The 21,776-nt window shown below is 37.1% G+C and overlaps 1 protein-coding gene across 2 annotated transcripts in view; it reads left to right on the top strand.

Annotated features, from left to right (window-relative positions):
- PRKX (protein kinase cAMP-dependent X-linked catalytic subunit) overlaps nucleotides 1-21,776 on the top strand; it is a 62,693-nt gene that overhangs the window by 27,988 nt on the left and 12,929 nt on the right. Inside the window, exons 2-5 of one of the 2 annotated variants that reach the window (XM_067296203.1) lie at nucleotides 2,843-3,011; nucleotides 6,274-6,537; nucleotides 12,630-12,749; nucleotides 18,038-18,133. In XM_067296203.1, the coding sequence (XP_067152304.1) occupies nucleotides 2,843-3,011; nucleotides 6,274-6,537; nucleotides 12,630-12,749; nucleotides 18,038-18,133 (649 nt within the window). The remainder of the gene's footprint in view (nucleotides 1-2,842; nucleotides 3,012-6,273; nucleotides 6,538-12,629; nucleotides 12,750-18,037; nucleotides 18,134-21,776) is intronic. The other variant, XM_067296197.1, reaches the window with a different exon arrangement.

Below are 21,776 nucleotides of genomic sequence, written 5' to 3'. Positions count from 1 at the left end.
TATGAGCTGGGCATTTTTTTTTATTTCTGAGCGCCACCATTTGTCATGTTAGACTAATGGCAGAATGAAAAAGCATAACATTCCAAAAAAACAAAAAACAAAACAAAAAAAACCCCCAAAGTTTCTAGGACAGCTAGGACAATTCTTTGAAACACGAGATCGTTAAAGACCTAGGGTCAACTAGATAATGTGTTCATTTCTAACTTGCCTATTTAACTTGTCTGTGGAAGTGTTTTATTCACATGAGTATCAAAAGGCATATAAAAACAGCATTTATTTGTGGGGCTGATAAGATTAATTTGCCTGAGTTCACATTTGGATATTTGAAGGTAGTTAATTTTCAAGATAGTCTGTAGTTTCAGTAAGCAATATAACCATAGTTCTTAACAACATCTTTCTTGATACTTAGAACTTAAAATTGAGTTTTTAATTCTGAAAAACTCTTCTTTTGTTCTGTGCTTATTTCTTCCATTTTTTTATTATACCTCTTTTTAAAACATGAAAGCACGATAATCTAAGTTAATTTTTTGTCAATAAATTCAACAGGGATATAAATAATTAGTTTTTTAAGTACCTTGAAGAGATGGTGGTTCTTGGCATTTGTTTGTTTGTAATTAATGCTTTACTGCTTAAGCCCACCCCCATGAAAACAAAGTTGTTTATAGGTATAGTCATGTAGTGTGACTGCATTAAGGGATTTAATTACATGATAAATTTCCCAGGGTAACCTAGAAGGTTACTTGAACATAACAACAAGCTTTATCTGAGACTTGTTTATGGTTTTGTAGTTAAAGAACTGTAACTCAGGACTGGTGGGAATGTAAAAATTACTTTGTTAGGCTGGCCAACTGTAATACTCTGTGAATCTATATAGTTTGAAATTTTATCTGTGGATTTTGGAAGCTGTATTGGTAGTGGAGCTACAAGCTCTACAAATTGGAAACTAACAAATTCTTCATTAGTCAAGTTTAGAATAAAAGTATTTTGCTTTTAGTAAATGCTGTGCTTTTAAACAATATTACAAGTGATTGGAAAGAGTAACTTAAATAAAATGAAGAAGTTTTACGTACGTAAATTCATACAGTGGAGAAAAAAAAAAAAAAGTCTTAAACTTCCTGTTTCCTGAACATACTAGAGACAAAACTCCTATTTCTGTCTGGTTGGTTGTTTTTTGCTCACTGTATTGCAATGTAATTTTTTTTTCCCCTCTCTCAGAAAAGAAATCCTATCTCCTTTCACATACATATTCATCTGGCTGCACCTACTATGCATTTTAGAAAATTGTCTTTTGCTGTAGGTTGATCATAACCGATCAGATGACATACCAGTTAAGAGTACTGAAACAGGTCTGTCGCCTTCCTTTCTAGGGCACAAACAAAATATGTGCAAAGAAGGGGAAAGCTGTGAGCTTCAGTGTAAGATTTTGACTTTTTTGGAAGGCGTTTCTCTACAAAAGTGGCTTTTTACAGATGTGGCAATTGTTCTGGATGCCAAGCATCCTTTATAGTGGGACACATTTCTTTCAGAGAATAGGATTAAAAATATCTGGTGTACTGTTCTAACAAAGCCTACGTGACATTGTTTAATGAGCGAAAAACAATGAGCAACCACCCAGAGTTGAAATGTGTGCTGCTTTCAAATGTATAATGTTGTGCTGCAGTAGAGATAGAAGTGTGGTCTAAACATAATAGTTTTAACTTTCTTTTCAAACTAAAAAATAATACTCAGTTCAGTTATGTATAATTGTCTTGAGACACAATGCGTTTAAAAGGAACTGTAATGATTACTACATTGAATAGAGAAATGCAAAATACAAGATTCAGAAGGCCTAATATATTTTTTCAAAATTTCTTCTTTTCCTTTGATATTTTTAATAGCTAATTGAAAAAAGAATATACTTCCTGCAAAAACAGGTGCTCCAAATCTTTACTGCTTCCACGTACTATACAGATGCAGCACTACAGGCAGGTTTTTTATTTGGTTTCAGAAGGGTCAGCAACTTTTAAATACTCTTTTTCTCATCTCTCCCTTTATCCTACTGAATCATTTCACCTCTCTGTGCACATTTAAGGGAATAATTTTCTAACTTGAATATCTGCAGACAGCTGTTCTCAATTATTGAACCTTTGGAAGGTGAATATTTTGCGTTTTTTTTTCCCCGTTTTAATAAATTCTGTACTTTTTTGCTATATTACATTTTAAACACTGATTTATCAATGCTTTAGTAAGTAATGTATGGACAGTTAAATTGTTCTTTGAGGAACTATTAAATCTATTACAATTGAATATTAAATCCTTGGTCATCTTTTTTTTTTTTTCTTATGTATATATACACATACAATGTGTATGTATTTAAGCTCGATACTACTTTTGAATGTATGTTTCCCTTGCTCTGATCTAATTTAAAAACTGATTCCCAGAGTTTAGGAGAATGTTTCCTTTTCTTTCTGCTGTACTTCAGAAAAGTTTTGCTTATTCATTTTGTATTTTGGTTACGTTTACATCCTTTATAAAATATCTCACTTCTAACCTTTCTCATTGTGACCACTTTTCTTCTTTGGATACATACTGAAAACACTTCTTGCAAGGAATGGCAGTACCACGATACCCTTATTTTTATTAAATCATTTTCAATAAACAAACCCCAAGAAAATAATTGCATAGGAACAAGTGAAAAATACAGTATTGATTAGAATAGTACATGAATTGTGATCCTACAGGTTTTAAATTAATTGTTTATTTTTGCTCATTTGCGGGTTGTTTTGTTTTTTTTTTGTTTGTTTGTTTGTTTGTTTAAATAAGTAAGTATGTGGTCAGTTGACACTTTTTCTTAACTTTTCAGGCACAGGTACATTTGGGCGTGTTCATCTGGTGAAGGAAAAAATGGCCAAACGTTACTTTGCACTGAAAGTAATGAGCATTCCAGATGTTATTCGACTGAAGCAAGAACAACATGTGCACAATGAAAAATCCGTCTTGAAAGAGGTCAATCACCCATTTTTGATCAGATTGTAAGTTTTGTATTTTTTTAATTCATTTAACTCTTACATAAAGTACCGTAAGAACAAAGTGTTCCAGAATCAAAAATTGCAAGCCTTTATTTATCTAACCAACATCAAGCATTCAGTTTCTATTCTGCAGTATAGGTTAAAATAGACTTCAGACTAAACTATGCTTCTTGATTTCAAATACGTGATTCTTTTATAATATTTTTAATATTTAAGCAATAACTTATTATAAAGCTTTTCTGCTGAAATAATAATCTGCCTCTGTTTTTCACACTGCAGAAGAGGAATTTTCTTAGGAAGGGGAAAATATTAATGAAGAAATGTTAGGATTAGCTCATTAAAATGAACTCTAGTTTAGCGTGTTTCTAGATCTTAGAACAGCAAGAAAATAAGTTTTTCTTCATCCCATGAAAGAGTATTATCTCTAATCTAGATAATTATCTTTATTACCTATATTCTCTGTGAGTTGATAGCAAACTTGTCCTATCAGGCAGACAATACTTGAGCCTTGAAAGGAGGTAGAGGAGTTTAATATTGAAAATAAAATGAAAGGTACCTCTGTGTTTTATAGCCTTATCGAAGAACATACAGATATTTTTTTAAATAAAAAAAGTCTTTTAATTTGATCCATTTTTTGATTGTTTTTTTCTCACTGCTTTTTTGCTCTTTCCTTCCTTACCTCAGCAACATTAGCATTTTGGAGCGGGATGCTAATTTAAAAAAAGAGGGGTGGGGGTGAGAGGGGGCCTGCTCTTAGTCGAAATGTAAGGTTGCTCTTGTAGTATAAATTACTGATATTTCATCTTGAAATTTCATTAGCTTTTATTAGTCGTGTATGCTGGAAAGGTTAGGTAGTGAATATGTGTATATTCACTGCAGGTATCTAGAAAAAGTTAGAATTTGATTTAAGTATCTGACCTTTTTCAAAAGTTTTGCAAACTTTACTTTCATAAACTCACTGAAAATATTGTATTGCATTAAGTGAGAGCAGCACTTCTTCATCTTGGTTATTCCCATATTTGAGGTAAAGTGATATAACCTACTGATGAACATTAAATGTAGTTCACGAATGATACTTCTGTGTAGTGGAGGGTTGATGATTCTAATGATCTCTTTATTAAGGAGAGAAGGGAGCATAGTTTTCTGTTCAGAGCACCACAGCTCCTTTTGTGTACCTGAGTCCATCTTTATTAAATGAATAATTAAATGTCTGTTTAATTGCACAGTTAATAACTTCCATTTATATTTTCTTGTTCATTGATACAGGGCTATTGACCAAGAGTTCGTTTTGCACTTGCCTGCTTTAATCAGTTTTACACAAAATCAGATAAAATTAGTTTAGTTAATATCTAACTGAGGGTAGTGCAGCATCTTCCCACAGCCCAGAAAGTATCAGTGAGGGAAGAACAGAGGCAAAAGCATGACAATCGTCCCAAAGGTGGAAAGAGCCCTATAGGTGGAGTGGTTTTTCTGTGGTGCACTGTTGCTTTTTCCGTCACTATGATGCTGTCAGGTTTCAGCCAATGTTTAGAAGTTGCACATGTGGCGTAGCATCAGTAAGAGGAGTTCTAGGGTATGTGGACAGTGAAGTTATTTATCTAATTCTGTTTTAAACTGTTTTTTGGAAATGTTTTATGCTCTTGCAATAACTGATCAGTGGGGTCTCATAGGCAATCTTTACTGACATTTTTGTGTGAAGTATCGTAACTCTGTGGGAGCAACAGAACATGTGGTATTGTAGGTTTAAGATGTTTTCAAGAAAACAAGAATTAATAAAAATAAACCATGTCTTGTTAGTCCTATAAGCTATAATAGATTATTTGGCTTTCATCTTTCTGTTCCTTGTAGCTGTAATTTTGCCTAACTTCTTAAAATACTTCTCAAGAGTGTTTTTTATATAGTCAGTAAAGATACAAATAATAGCAGATTAAATATGTTCAGGACTCTATAATAGGGCAGTAGTTTCATAAAAGCTTGAGACAGAAGCCTGAGCTCTTTTTCCTTTATCATTTGGAACCTATGGAGGAGCTGTGTTTGATGTCTGATTGTCTCCTTTCCATGGCTGCCCTCGGTGCCTGTAGGAGGAAAGGAAATCTTACTTGAGCAAAAGTTACTCACAGGCTTGGGAGCTTAGTTTGCTCTGCTTTTTTTCTTGAGACTCTAGCTTGATTAGGAACCAGGTAATTAAGCAAAAAAAGATATCTGATCTTTCCATTCTTGTGATGGTCAAGGAGCAGTTATTAGAAACTGAAGTAACTTCTATTCTTGTGTCAGTGAAGTAGGTAGGGATACAGTTTTCTTTATCTACTGTCATAGTAATAATGGTAGTTATTAATTTTTAAAAGAGTAATATATGCTCCAGATGTTAGCAAATACTGATTTTCTTAACTGTTGGGTTACATTCATATGTGTGGTATATGACTTGCTTAATGTGTGTAGAAAGAAAAACATTCTAGTTTTGGAGAATGTGGGAGAGAAGGTTCTTTTGTTCTGTGATGAAGCTTTTGAAGGTCACTTGGAATGGTTTTCTTTGTGTTCCTTAGCTGCTTTTTACTGCAGTCTAGTAATGAATGTAGTACAATAGTGTTCCTTAAATTAGAGGTAACAGTCTGAGGAATGAAAGGTGCTTATCATGAGGATCATTCCAAGATAGAGAAATGCATGCTGCTTTACTGTCTTTTCCTCTTCAACAAAAGCAGTAGAAAAGGGATTGTAGAAAAGCAGTGTGGTCTTACATTTAACTAGTAACTAATCACTTTAGATGGGGAGATGTGTATACGTGGGAAGGAAGAGATAGGAGAGGAGCAGGATAACTCTGTAGTGTCCCCTATTTGAACATGTTGTCATAAATAATCTTTACAAATGCAGATTCTGCTCTCCTTCCCCCATCATTTTGACAGTATTTGGTTAAAAAAAAAAATGTAAGGAATGTGAGATTTGCCTGATCTTAGCAGACTAGCAGAATCCTAAGTCAATTATTGGGTGTTTAGCAGAGAACTGTCTTGCACAATACAAAGCAGTCTGTCTAACAGTTAAGTTTTCTTTCAAGACTATGTATCTAGTTTTTACTTACTCAGGTAAAGTCAACTGCTTGAGCATCTATTACATAATCCTGCTAGCTTCTTGGGGGGGTTAATATTTGCACAATGAGAACCATAACTAAATTATGTACATATTTGGGACAATAGAGATCAATTTACAGAAATTTTCTTCTAAAGCAAATCAGAAAGATGACTTATTAAATAAAACAATATTTTTATTACAGATTTTGGACCTACCATGATGAACGTTTTCTATACATGTTAATGGAATATGTGCCAGGAGGAGAACTTTTTAGTTACCTGCGCAACATGGGGCGTTTCAACAACAGCACAGGACTGTTTTACTCTACAGAAATTATTTGTGCAATAGAATACCTGCACTCCAAAGAAATAGTTTACAGAGACTTAAAACCTGAAAACATATTACTAGACAAAGAAGGACATATCAAGCTTACTGATTTTGGATTTGCTAAAAAACTGGTGGATAGGTAAGTTGTTGTTTTTTAAGCTTTAACAAACATAATTACAGTTGGAAGATACATAGTTTGACTTCAGAGCTCAGCATCTCACCTATACCCAGCATGGTTCCCACATGTCAAATCCCTTAATACAAGGAAAATGGTGCTCTTACCTGCTGTACTGAAAACAGTGTTACACTGTAGGTACAGCTAGAAGCAATACCAGAGATAAGTTGCATTAGAAAAATTTTTGGGGTGAATAGTTTTTGTCCGTTTTTTCAGCAGTCCTCGTATTAGAGAAGTGAGTTCAGTGAAGTAAAATGAGTAAATACTGAGACGTGTACATCTGTGTTAACTATGACATCAATCTTCCATACAAGTTGAAATGCTGAATGCCTTGTAACTGATTTGTTTTCTTCTGTTTCCTTTTTAGAGAGATTTTTGAAAGGTAGGAGTAACATTTTAAAATTGGATTGTGTGGTGTCATGAGCATGTTGCTAAAATTAAATCGCAAAATCTAGGAAGAACCATAATGCCAGATTCAACATTGAGTATGCAACTTCTACAATACTCTCAGCTTTGTCTGTCTTACTATCATATATCATTTTGGTTTTACTGGTAATGCAGTTTTTTCCAGTTATTTCTCTGCTCTCTCCATCTGAACTACTCTTCCAGTATCATAGCAGGTATTTTTAAAAGAAAGTGAGAACTGTTATTAGGATTGAAATTAAGCAGAAAGACCATAGGCTGGCATATTAGGCAAAATTCTGTGGCAAGGTTGGTGGTATGCTCTAGGGCAAACTCTGGAGGAAGACCAGATCTGATCGTTCTAGTTGGGGCAGTATAGTAGACTAGTCAGTCCTCATTAAACAGATGCTCATTATCTTCACTTGTCCATTTCACCTATTTAATGCTTCTTTTGCCACCATTAAGTATGTGTAGGAAATGTTCCAAGAGCAATCTGAACTGAAAGTGCATCTGAGGGAGCTACTCCTATTGGAACCTTCATATCTCTGTGTTCGATCAGTTCCTACTGGGCAAGCAGATAGGTTTGTAAAAGTTGGCAATTTTTTTTAATACTTTGTTTTTAAATCAAAGTGACTTTTTGCAAAAAGAGGCAAAACTACTCCCCCGTAAGAAAGTAGGATGATCTCTTTATAAGGTGTTTTCAAACTAATTCTCATGACTTTCTTTCAAATGTAGATACTGCCACTTAGTGGTTATTAATTTGAAATTCTGTGATCTTAAGGCACAACAGGAGTAGCCCTTCATCAAACAAGGGGTAGTTCAAATCAAAGTGTATTTTTCAGTCTGGAAGATATATCTGTAAGAGTAAGCTCATTCAGAGCTTTTTTTGGACATAGAACAAGTTATTACTGCTATATTTTCTGTATATTTTGCATCCTTGGGGGGCGGAGGTAAGGAGGGAGGTGAACACTTTCCATTGAATTGAATCACAGAATGCTGTACTAGCTTTAAATTACTAGCTACTTTAGCTATAAATGTACAACAGGTAATATAAAATGCAGAACACAAGGTAGAAGAAGCCAGGGTTGCATTTATGTTATCATGGCATATTCCCTGCTAGCAGTAGGCATTTTGACAACCCTGTTTTTGTCATTGTAATAATAGTTGTCAGCAATTTATCTACTAGTACTCTACAATAGGCTGTTTTGTTTTATAGACTATGTGATCTAAGATTTACATTTGATCTAAGATACAGATGTTTGCATTTGTTTTATATATGGCATGTCTATACACATGCATATTGTATGTATGTACATGCACTTTTTATTTCTGTGTGTGTGTGTGTATATGCAGACCATCGGAACTGTGAAAATAAAATGCAGATTACATGAATTCTTCAAATGGCTGTGAGGAACTTGCTGGTGAAGATGAGCGGATAAACTTTCTCCACAGAAAGCCTTCAGTAGAACTACACATTTTTTGATACATTTTACATCCCATAAATGTTGCTGTAGTTACTTGAGACTTTCTGTACACCTTTTCCTCTCTTCCCATTGCCATGTGTGAAAGGGGGAAGTGATCTCCTTGCCCATCTACAATTAAGCTCTTCTCTAGAGAGAGTGGCTCACAGCTGGTGTTCCCACTGTGTGAAGCTTCCCATTACCTTCTTATTAGAAATAAAATACTAGGTCTCAGGACATGCTGGATCCTAATATTTTTTTTCCTAGAGAAAGAAGAAAGAGAGGAGGTTTTCTTGTCTACTTATTTTCCTCTTTGGGGTAAACAGAAAGACTTCTCATTTCCTCCCTTTTCGGTCATAGTGTGCTTCTTAAGTTTCCAGTTTTTCTCTTGCTTCAGCTGCTGCTGCTTCCTTCTCTTTCCACCTCCATATTCCCTAACTGAAGACTTAATAACTTTTTCAGTTTCTTGTAAGTACGTTTAGCATACAATAGGTGTGCCATTACGTTAGGAAAAGGGCAGTGTCAGGAAAAGGAGAAAAAGAGGTGGGGGAAATAAATGACTCATCTGAAGTATATTGAAAGGATTTGTTTGAGCTTTATAGCCATTCCATACTGCCTTTACGTTTTTTAGACCTTTCCTTTTCTGGCAAGCACATAGCACTTTTCGTGTATAATACATACATAAAAAATGTTTCTGCTCTTTCCCACTCATTTTTTTTTTCCCCTATAGGTTTTTCAGAGAAAAAGCACAAAAATTCATAGAATTTTACAGTTCTTCCTGTACAGATATTACTCCAAAATTTTGGAAGTTTAAAGTTATGAATTCATAATTTTTAGAAGAATGTTACTCACTTTTAGATTACTCAGTTTAAAATTCCAACAAAAAAAAAACAAAAATGGGAAAGTCTTCCAAATTCTTAAGAATATTTAACTTACCTTCATAAGTGATTAACCTTAAAGATTTTTGGCCACTTCTGTAGTTTGCCTCATGACGCATGTGCCTCATGACAATTCTGCACAGCAGACTTCAGAGAAAACAAGATGCAGCAAATCTTGTTTGGAGAGTGTATTGAATGTCACTGTAAAAGCAAGAATATCTTGTGGAACAAACCTGTGTGGGCTGAAATCAAAGCAATCTCCATTGAATATGATTATGCGGAAATTTCCACACCAAAAAGAATATTAGGATCTGTGGATCCTGTTAGAAACTTGTCAGGAGCTACAGAGGTGAATGCGAAATACTATGCAACACTGAAATATGCTAGTCATCAAGTCTTTTAATTTATTTAGTTAAATTATTAACAAGTCCTGCAAATATTATTTGATAGCTTATCTTTTTGACCAGTCAGTTCATTTTTTTTTTCATTTTCACATTTTAAAATACATATGTTTAACCTTATCAGCTATTGCTTACCTGTATTTCAGCTCTTATCTTGAAAACCCAGAGCAGTGGAATTTTTAAGCCAGTTTGAAGGAAACAGTCTGTTCTTATTTTTCTGTTTTAAAATGTACCTTCAAAAGAATCTTCTGGAGGATCAGATGACTATACAACAGTCATGAAATAGTAATAAAAATAATTGAGAGCATTTGATCTTTTTATATAATTTACACTGTGCATTTCCCTAAATACTAAATATATTTTTTTATATATATCCAGCAAAAGAAGAAATACAGGTAGTGACCATATGACAAAACTGCGCACAGCTTGATGAAGAATTCGAGCTTCCTCCAAATTTTGTGTAGTTAGTAAACATAAACTTCTTGGTTAAAATTGAGAAGTGCTAGGAACTTGAGGGTATACTGCCTTTTCCTTAATTCTGTAGTTTTCCTTTTGACTGAATAAAAAAGATCTTACTTGTTATTAACTTATAAAGTAATTGAGTATCATTTTAGTTACCCTGGCAGCAGCAAATAGTCTTTGTGAGTCCTGGAAGTTATAGTCAAATACTAGACAGTCTTTTGTATCAAATGATTTTGATAAGTGATGAAAATGCTCAAAGACCCTGCCTCTGCTGTGTTAGGTTTTTCATACAGTGGAGTTTTGGGGGGAGAGAGGGATGACTGCTGTAGGGCACTGCCCTGCAAACTGTCTGGCTTGTCAGCTAACACCAATGTGCCTGTCTTACCTGCTCTATTTGTACAGCCCTGCTTGCCAAATACTAAAGTGAAACGGGCAGATGTGTCATTTCCAGGGCTGGCTAAATCTGTGTGAATAAAAAATTCACACAGAGAACTGTAATACAACTTCCTAAATTTTGTTTGCTTTCAAAGGTAACAAAGCTTTGTTGTTTTTCCTTTATTACCTAGTCACAGTCTAGGCAACTGCTAGATGGCAGTAGTGTGTAAAGCAGGGTTGTATGTGAGAGTTCTCTTGTGTATGCTTGGTTTGGAAAACGAGTTCATATTTTCTAGCAATAAAAATTATGCCTCCCATTTGTGTGATGGAAATTGAAGATGTATTCTTTGCACTAATGAACATAATTTAAAAGCTGCGGAGCTGCTGGGTGCACAGTGTGTCCCTATCAATTCTAACAGTTTAGCTGAAACAATTTAACTTTTCCCATATTAAAATCAGGCCTAAAGAAATTCAGTCTTTGCATCATAAATCTTGTAAAGGCTTGACTAAAGAGCCTCTCTTCCTTGATCTTAAGTATTTTATGAATCAAGGCTGAGACTTAATCATTTTTATCAAATGCTCTGCTTCAAATAAAACATTTTTCTGAGATTGTGGAATTATTTAATGTGTTAACAAATACATTGATAGTCTGAGATGCTGCAATACAGATCTTGAATATCCATGTATGTATTGTATAGCTGGGAAGAAGATTTGTTCAGTTTATCAGAATAGTGGTAGGGAAAACTAGAAGGTGCTGAAGGGAATTGCTATTCATGTTAATTCATTTGTTCAGAACTAAGTTACCAGTTTGATTCGTGCTTTGAAGAAGATTTGTATCACACTTGCGAATCTGATTGACAATTAATGTTTCTTTTGCTGCAAGTTAGGAATCAGTTGTTAAACTACATGGAGATCATTAATTTTATGGTTATATTCTTTGTCATTTCTACCAAAACTTTTCTTAAAATCCAACATGCTTTTTCTTTCTTGTTCTGCACTGTTATTTTGTCCTCTCTTGAATTGATGAGCACTTTTTCAAACTTCCATCTTCTGGCTTGCTACCAGGAAAGTGTAATTTTTTTTTTTTTTAAACTGAATGCACATTTGTTTCTGTAACCTGTATTTAAAAATAAGTCAAGAGAGTGAAGCTAGTCAAATTCTCCTTGTTCAGGTATTTTTACAAAGATGAATTCATGTCTGGAATAAATGGTTTTGTAATATTGCTTCAAATGGTAATTTGGACTTTTTAAACATTAACTGCTTGTTTCCAGTTTGTTTCATAAACTTATAGGACTTGAAGTATATATTTCAATTAGCTAGCAGTATAATGCTTTTTATATCCTGAGATTATAAGAAAAAAGGTATAAGTGAAAGCAAGACATTAAAAGTATGTCAGAAATAAGATACTGTAACCTAAGTATTTTTCATTTGCTTAACTACACTTTGTAAATATTTTAAATAATTAAAATACAAAATGTTTACCTTTTAATAGATATTATAAAAATGCTGCTGGGTGATATTTCAATCCTATTTGAAAAACATGTTACTTAAAAAGACAGATTGAAAAAGGAATCTTACTCAAGTCTGGGGTTACTTACTGATTTTTAAATTCCTACCTTTCCCACACGGACACTTTTATTTTTAGTAAACAAAAATCTTTTCTGATGGAGATTCAGGTTGCCAGTAATCTTGCCTTTTGCTGGACCCATCAGGAGTAGTCCATAGACTCCCAGGGAGGGGGTCTGCAGCTTACAGGGTGAAAACAAGTGTTAACAATGGCAATGCAATATATAGCCGAATGGGTAGAGCACCATGCTAGCAGGCAGGAAAATCAGTGTCCGTGGAGAAGTCTGTAACCGTGGAGAAGTCTTTTAATTTCTGTGTGCCTCTGTTGCAGGAGAATTGGACAGGATCATCACAGGAGTCATTTCAGATCTTGTAGAGGTTTCTTTGCCTCTTATTTCTATATATAATAAATTCATAGATGCATCTTGAGCACTTCCTGTCTTTTTTCTTTTTTCATTTTACTGTAATTTCATTTTCACTTCAGTCTGGTTTTGTTTCTTCCTTTCTCCAAGGACATGGACGCTCTGTGGTACCCCTGAGTACCTTGCGCCAGAAGTCATACAAAGCAAAGGCCATGGAAGAGCTGTGGATTGGTGGGCTCTAGGAATTCTGATATTTGAGATGTTGTCAGGGTAAGTGATAGTAGTATTGACCACTGTATCACAGTAATACTGTATCAAAGCTGAGGTTAGGATTTTTTACTGCTTCTGTTTATGATACTCTGAATAGCAGATTTGAACTACCTGGGTTAAATCTAATACTGATATACCTCTTTTCTGTCTGTCTCTGAAGAAAGCAGTTGAGAGCTGTTTAAAGGAACATATATCACCATCATTACTTTCTTTTTCTCTCTTTTTTTTTTTTAATTAAATGAGGTGGTTATGATTTTCTTGTTTACAGCTGCTCTTTTTCTAATTTGTTGTAGAAATTTAGGTTTTATTTAAGTCTAAATTTTTATATGTGAACTCTCTTATATAAAGCGTGAAGGCAAGGACTACCAATTTTCTTTGAAACGTCTGTAATTAATTTCTAGCACAGTGAAATATTTGCGATGGAAACTTCAGTCTGTCTAAAGGCATAGATGTTAAGCAGGAAGGCTATATAATAAGTACAGCTTGAGTTACTCATGAGTTTTGGTTTGAACTATTTTAAACTAAAGAAAAAGTATAGGGGAAAAGTTAAATGCTCTATTTTCAAAATAATTTGCTGAAACATTTTTGATATTTGGCTCAAACATTATTTTTGATGCTTTGGAATTTTCTTGATGGCAGTGTTCTCAAAAGATAAAACCTTTGTCACTGAAGAGAGACTTTCAGGCATTAAAATATTTAACTGTTTCTGACTTAATGATTAGGTGGATCCAAGTAATTGCCTTAATGTACTCTGATTTTAAAAAGAAACACTATCTTATTAAAATAACTAGACTAGGGAGAACATGAAATTCTAAAATACCTCTTTGAACAATTAGTATTTGTATACTGAACAGGGCATCCACGCCTTTTTTTTTTTTTTTTTTTTAATCTTGGTAAAATCTATTATTACTTGCAAAAAAACAGAAACAAACAAAAAACAGAAGAGTGATTATATATGAGGAAATCAGTTTTGCCAGTAATGGTAGCTGCAGTAGAGCTTAACTCTTTCATAGCTTCCCAAGAAACATAGTAGTTTCAATTAGTCAGTTGGGGTTTTACAATAGCTAGAACTTGGTGCTTTTCAGTACCAGGCCGTGGGTACGCTTTGTCCTTTCTCACTCTGCGCGTGCTTGTGTGTGTGTGTGCGTGCGTGTGTGTGTGTGTGTGGTTGTTTCCATGGTCTTTCATTCTAGATCTGCACTCCCATAAAGTGAAGCCAGAACAAAAGCATCCTGGCATGGATTATTCCTCCCTTTCTGTATATAATACCATCAGCTCAGGATAACCTTGGTAACTCTTCTTCTGGTGTTAGAGCAAGCCCATCAGGCTGCCTGAGCAGATGGCTGCCCTGAGGGACGGTCACTGTAGAGATCCCTTCCATAGAGTGTGTGTGTGTGTGTGTGTGCATGCATGCTCTTGGTGTGAAGAAGCACAATCAGTAGTATCAAGTTTATCCCAAGACAGTATTGCTGTCAGCTGGTTTCTTTTTTAACGTCCCAGGGGCTTGTATATGCATTTGCTTTGAATCCCAAGGCAACTTCTGGACAAAAAAAGGATAAAAATGCACTGGTTGTTTTGTACTGACCAAGGCAGGCTTGGCTGACTGAAATAATAAAAAGTCATTGTTTTACATAGGCTGCACTGTGCAGAGGCCAGGCTTCTGCTTTCTTTCACTACTCCCTGAAAGAGTGAGTGACCAGGTTAGTCAAGGGAATCCTTGGAGAGGTAAAGGGAGCAAGAGATTCCCAGGAGCCTTATTGCCACTAAACTTAATCCTAGGCAGCATGAAGAGTGCAGACAGAAGTGTCTGGTGCTATAATACTAGTTCAGGCGTTAACTGTTTTCCGCCTGTATCTGAGCAACTTAACTTTCTGACATAGGACTCTGTGGGACCACTGTATATCAGCTTTCGCTTGGGTCTAAGTGGTCCTAGTATAAGAGGAAATGGGGCATTTTTCACTCCCCTGCCTTACAGAGGTTGATAGGATTCTCTCTACTAGAGTAGTAATGGCAATGTGGTTTCCAAAATTAACATACTGAAGACAAGGAAGATCTCTGTTTGGGAACTGGTGAGACACAAAGACTGCAGGGCACTGAAGTGTGACTGGTATATGCTCTCCAAAAGACGAAATATGGAAAAAAGGGAACAGCAGCAACCTAGGTAGGATCTTCTCTGTCCTGAGACAAGAAGGCTCAAGTGATGAGGTCTGGATTCCCCCTCAGCTTAAATTAAACACTTTGGCTATAGAGACTCTTAACCAGTAGAGAGAAATCATGCATTTCTCAAAGGCAACTGAGATCTTTGGTAGGCTGATTGACAGAGCAGCTGTCTGCAAGTGATTTCATAATGGTCTTTATTCTACTACAGTATTTCTGATTTAATAGAAGTATCTGTGTATATATGCTCTTCATAATGGTTAGATGCTTCATTTTTTTCAGTGTTTGGAAGTCCCTATCCAAAGCTGGACAATTTTTAAGATTCTTGGTCTTTCTTTTGCTTTGGAGAGGTCTGTGTTTTGTGCATGTTGTTTTCTTTAAGCACGCAGGTTACCCCATAGAGAATACACTTTTATCATTTTACCAACTTTTTCACTTCTGTTGGCAGTAGCAACGTTTTAAGACACTTTTCCTTACCAGCTCAACATGTGGCTTGTTATTTGCTATCAAGGCTTTTAATGCAAAAATAGTCATAGGTAACTTTATCTCTTGAAACTTAAAGATTTAAGAAGTAGGAAAATAAATTGAATGTGTACCTAACTTCATGACTAAGTCTTTGTCTGTAAAGAAATGAATTATGACATTTGGTAGTTATTTCCTTAAGTAATTCTCTCTGAACCCCAAAAGCAATCAAAAAGAATAGCGAGTTGTGTCTAAGGAAATGGTCTGACTAAAAGCAAACAAACAAAATAAAACCACACTTTCCTGTTCTGCTGTGTCTTATTTCTCTAACCTACTGCTATCTCTAGAGGCCCATGGAATTCTAACACACATACTAAGCTTAAGACAAGGTCCCAGTTATGTTCAAGATAAGAAAATATGGGAAGAGGAGTGAATAGGGAAAACTTAATGAAAGAAATCTTACGACAAAAACAAATTAGTTATAGTTATACTAGTCCTTCAATTATTCTAAAAAAAACCCAAAGCAGTCAATAGAAAGAGTTCAAAGACTGTTTTGTGACTTTGATCATTGTTTCCCCTCAAAAAAAGGCAATTTTGAGTAATCACATTAGGTTACAATCTGCCATAGAGGCAAATATACTTATTTAAGATGTTAAATGTGTTAGGTCATAACTGTACTGTCATTAGACAAATAGCCACGTGAAAGTTTTCATTTAATGAGGAGTTTGTTTTTTTGTTTTTGCTTTAGTAGTCACATGTGACCTATTGGTCTCTCTATTTAGGTAGCTAATGATTTCTGTCTACAGTTTCATATTCTAAGACTGGTGTGTATTCGCTTGAGGTTTTGCAACATTTCTTCTATCTCTTTCTATGACACCAATGTCAATGCCATTGTATGCATCAGTTAGCAGAAGGAACAGTTTGCAGCTGTTGTCCCGTACACAGAGAGCTTTAGATTCTTTGCCAGTTGGTGGGGAAAAAAGGCAGCTGTTCATATTTGCCTTATCGGTGTGAAGATGGTCTGAAACTCAAAGGTTGTTTTTGCTGAATTATTAGGTAGCTTCCAGCACAAGACCTATGCTGTCTTGTCCAAAATCTGCATGATGTTTTGGAGGTTATTTGCAAGTAGTATCGGTCAAGTTTTCAATTCAGTTTGTCAGTAAGAAAACTATATAAATTTTCAAAGTTACTTTTTTTTTTTTAACCTTATGCACGCAGATAGCATTATTTAACAGTTCTCATGGAATTTGGCTTAGTCTGTGACTGAATTTTACAATATTTTAAAGGGAATGCTAATCCGCTTGACCATCAGCTGAATAAGAAAGGACTTAGTACTTCTGAAAACACTTATGTAGTGCGACTAGCTCATAGTGTTTTTTCAGGAATAAGCTCAACTGAGTAACAGAAAATTAAGGAAAGAAGTAATGTGAAATGAACAAATGTTGTTGGGTCAGCCCTTGTTTCTATTACCAGTGTCTCCCAAAGTTATCAGCATGGTATGTGTGTGCACGCAGTTCAGTTCTCTTAGAAAAAAAAAAAAATTACAAAACTTTAGGGAGACACGAAAATATTTTAATTTTCAGAATGTAATAGTTATTAGATGTTATTAATATGGTTGATATTCAAAATCTCTTTTTCTATTCTGTACAAGATTTTGAGACAGAATCATTATTAAGCAGGGTGCTTTGGTCATGCTATGGAAGTCAAGCTGAGACTGAGATCAGTGAATTAATAGTTAGTTATCTCATTGCCCTAAAAAGCTTTTCATGGTAACTTCTAGAAAGGGGACTGTCATTCCGAAAATCTATTGGCACTTGGTTTAAGCTAATTAAACCTACTGTACTGATACACTCTCACTCTGTGCCCTTTCCAGTAATTAGTATATATCATATACTAGTAAAGGAAGCACAACAGAAAATAGACTCAATTGTTACTGTAGGTGTAACACAAGAAGCAACCTGTCAACTGGCTCCTAACTTTATGGAGAACTTTTCAGAAAATAGTAAGCACAGAATTTTAATTGAACTTTAATTTGGTGATCATATCAGAGATGATGAAACATGAGTCTTGTATCTGCCCCAACATGAAAGAACAGCTGCCATTTGAGAGACTTCTAGGGACTGAAAAGTCTGTCGTCTTCAAACCTCTGTAACAAAGCCTACACCTACATTAAAGAAGTATAACAAATAACTGAACTTGATGCTGTATTCATATGAGGGTCCTTTGAAACATTTTGGGTGGAAACTACTGAATAAGTGTAGGCCGGCAGTTACAGGAAAATGTCAAGAATGGTCATGTTGTTTTGGAAAGTACACCCTTGGGTTTTATAGCTAAAGACAAAAAGCTTCTGACTTTGTAATACTGATGGTTTGTTTCACAAATAATTTTTTACTGTATTAATAAAAGAAATAGCTCTCCTGTAATAATTCAATTTTAATTACATTCTGAATGTACTGTATATAAAAATGTTTTCTGTTTTGCAATAGCAGCCTCAGTATGGCTTGGTAACTAAAGTTATTCTTCAAGTAGTGTGTGGTTGATGATGTTGTCCTACCAAAAAGAATTACATAACCCATGATTTTTGTGGGCACTTACTATAGTCTAACACTGCTTATGAGATTTTTGCAGATTCTTTTTCTAACCTCTAAAAATTTGCTGTATTAAAATAGGTTTCCTCCATTTTTTGATGACAATCCATTTGGTATATATCAGAAGATTCTTGCTGGCAAAATAGATTTCCCGAGGCATTTGGATTTGTATGTAAAGTAAGTTCTTGGCTCCCCAAACTATCTTTTATATTCTACATACCTCCTGAGCACTATTTTTAAAGAATTTTCATAAATAGATACCAGATTCTGATTTTTCTAGAACACTCTGAATATATTTTAGTTTACATTTAGTCTTGCGGTTCAAGTAAAATTTTGTGTTTAATAGAGTTCCAGACAGAGGTATGATTATAATATCCTACTATTTCCCATAGTATCTTATTCTCAATTTTCTGCATATTTTGAAATATTAAATGTTTTTCCACTTTCTACAAAGCTCATTGATGCCAGGGTGGTGTGGGAGAAGGAAAAGAGGAGAACTAATAGGAGTTAATTCAACATGTATTAACATCAGGAGAACAGGAAGAGGACTTCACTGGAAAATTAACACACAAAGGAACAATTTTAAGTTGCTCTACATAACAACTCAGACTCTTTGATACTTTCACAGATACAAAATGCACTTCCATTTCTGATAGCAGGGCTCTACTTCAATATGCAGTCTTAAATATGTATATCAGTTTTTCTATTCATAATATTTTGCAATCATTACAGATATATTGCATTTTTGTTTTCTGTTTTAAAAATTCCATAATTGAAATAACTGTTAGTAAATCACAGAATGGCTGAGGTTGGAAGGGACCTCAGGAGATCATCTAGTCCAACCCCCTGCTCAAGCAGGGTCACCTAGAGCACCTTGCACAGGATCGCGTTCAGGCGGGTTTTGAATACCTCCAGAGAAGGAGACTCCACAACCTCTCTGGGCAACCTGTGCCAGTGCTCTGTCACCCTCACAGTAAAGATGTTTTTCCTCATGTTCAGATGGAACTGCCTGCGTTTCAGTTTGTGCCTGCTGCCTCACGTCCTGTCGCTCAGCACCACTGAAAAGAGTCTGGCCCCATCGTCTTGACACCCTCCCTTAAGATACTTGTACACATTGATAAGATCTCCTCTCAGCCTTCTCTTCTCCAGGCTAAACAGGCCCAGCTCTCTCAGCCTTTCCTCATAAGAGAGATGCTCCAGTCCCCTAATCATCTTTGTAGCCCTTGGCTGGACTCGCTCCAGTAGTGCCATGTCTCTCTTGTACTGGGGAGCCTGGAACTGGATGCAGTACTCCACAGGTGTGGTCTCACCAGGGCTGAGGAGAGGGGGAGGATCACCTCCCTCCACCTGCTGGCAACACTCTTCCTGATGCACCCCAGCATACCATTGGCCTTCTTGGCCACAAGGGCACATTGCTGCCTCATGGTCAACTTGGTGTCCACCAGCACTCCCAGGTCCTTCTTGGCAGAGCTGCTTTCCAGCAGGTCAACTCCCAACCTGTCCTGGTGCATGGGGTTATTCCTCCCCAGGTGCAGGACCCTGCACTTGCCTTTGTTGAACTTCAGGAGGTTCCTCTCTGCCCACCTCTCCAGCCTGTCCAGGTCTCTCTGAATGGCAGCACAGCCCTCTGGCGTATCAGCCACTCCCCCCCCGTTTTGGATCATCAGCAAACTTGCTGAGGGTGCACTCTGTCCCTTCATCCAGGTCATTGATGAAGAAGTTGAACAGGGCTGGATCCAGGACTGACCCCTGGGGGACACCGCTAGCTACAGGCCTCCAACTAGACTCTGTGCCACTGATCACAACCCTCTGAGCTCTGCCATTCAGCCAGTTCTCAATCCACCACACTGTCCACTCATCTAACCCATTCTTCCTGAGCTTACCTATGAGGATGTTATGGGAGACAGTGTCAAAAGCCTTGCTGAAGTCAAGGTAGACAACATCCACTGCTCTCCCCTCATCTACCCAGCCAGTCATTCCATCATAGAAGGCTATCAGTCAGATTAGTTAAGCCTGATTTCCCCTTGGTGAAGCCATGCTGACTACTGCTGATCACTTTCTTGTCTTCCACATGCTTGGAGATGGCCTCCAGGATGAGCTGCTCCCTCACCTTTCCATGGATGCAGGTGAGGCTGACTGGCCTGTAGTTCCCTGGGTCCTCCTTCTTGCCCTTTTTGAAGACTGGGGTGACATTGGCTTTCTTCCAGTCTTCAGGCACCTCTCCTGTTCTCCATGACCTTTCAAAGATGATGGAGAGTGGCTTAGCAATGACATCCACCAGCTCCCTCAGCACTCGTGGGTGCATCCCATCGGAGCCCATGGATTTGTGGGTGTCAAGTTTGCTTAAATGATCTCTAACTCGATCCTCCTCGACCAAGGGAAAGTCTTCCTTTCTCCAGACTTTCTCTCTTGCCTCCAGGGTCTGGGATTCCTGAGAGCTGGCCTGAGCAGTAAAGACTGAAGCAAAGAAGGCATTCAGTAACTCTGCCTTCTCTGCATCCTTCGTCACCAGGGCACCCACCCCATTCAGCAAAGGGCCCACATTTTCCCTAGTCTTCCTCTTGCTACTGATGTATTTGAAGAAGCCCTTCTTGCTGTCCTTGACATCTCTTGCCAGATTTAATTCCAAATGGGCCTTAGCCTTCCTCATCGCATCCCTGCATACTCTAACAACGTTCCTATATTCCTCCCAAGTGGCCTGTCCCCCTTTCCACTTTCTGTATATTTCCTTCTTCTGGTTGAGTTTTGCCAGGAGCTCCTTGCTCATCCATGCAGGTCTCCTACCTCCTTTGCTTGACTTCCTACTCATAGGGATGCACCGCTCTTGAGCCTGGAGGAAGTGATGTTTGAATATTAACCAGCTCTTTTGAACACCCCTTCCTTCTAGGGCCCTAACCCATAGGATTCCTCCAAGTAGGTCCCTGAAGAGGCCAAAGTTTGCTCTCCTGAAGTCCAGGGTTGCGATCCTACTTGGTGCCCTGCCTCCTCCTCGCAGGATTCTGAACTCCACGATCTCATGGTCACTGCAGCCAAGGCAGCCCCCGACCTTCACATCTTCCACCAGTCCTTCTTTGTTTGTTAGTACGAGGTCCAGCAGCACACCTCTCCTTGTTGGCTCCTCCACCACCTGTGTCAAGAAGTTGTCACCAATGCTCTGCAGGAACCTCCAGGACTGTTTGTGCCTAGCTGTGTTGTCTTTCCAGCAGATATCGGGGTGGTTGAAGTCCCCCATGAGAACCAGGGCCTGGGATCGTGAGGCTACTTCCAGCTGTCTGTAGAAGGCCTCATTGACTTCCTCATCCTGATCAGGTGGCCTGTAGTAAACACCCTCAACAGTGTCACCCATGCTAGCCTTCCCTTTAATCCTTACCCATAAGCTCTATATTCGCTCTTCATCCACCCCTAGGCAGAGCTTGATACATTCCAGTTGCTCTCTCACATAAAGAGCAACTCCACCACCTCGCTTTCCTGGCCTGTCTTTCCTAAAAAGCATGTAGCCATCCATGACAGCACTCCAGTCATGCGAGCTATCCCACCATGTCTCTGTAATTGCAATGAGATCATGGCCCTGCAACCGCACACACATCTCTAGTTCTTCCTGTTTATTCCTCATGCTATGTACATTGGTGTACAGGCATTTCAGAGAGGTGATCAAGCATTCAGGTTTCCCAGGAGGGATGCAAGAGGATCCCCCATAGTCCTGTCTTCTGTGTACTTCCTTGGCTTCGCGCACCTGCTGGAGGCGTCCTGACTTGTGCTGTCTTTTGCCAACTACCCTGTCACTATAACTCTCCCCTTCCCCCATCTTTCGTAGTTTAAA

Source organism: Apteryx mantelli, chromosome 1 (assembly GCF_036417845.1).
Source record: "Apteryx mantelli isolate bAptMan1 chromosome 1, bAptMan1.hap1, whole genome shotgun sequence".
In the NCBI taxonomy this organism is placed as follows: domain Eukaryota; kingdom Metazoa; phylum Chordata; class Aves; order Apterygiformes; family Apterygidae; genus Apteryx; species Apteryx mantelli.
This window is presented reverse-complemented; position numbering and strand designations above follow the sequence as displayed.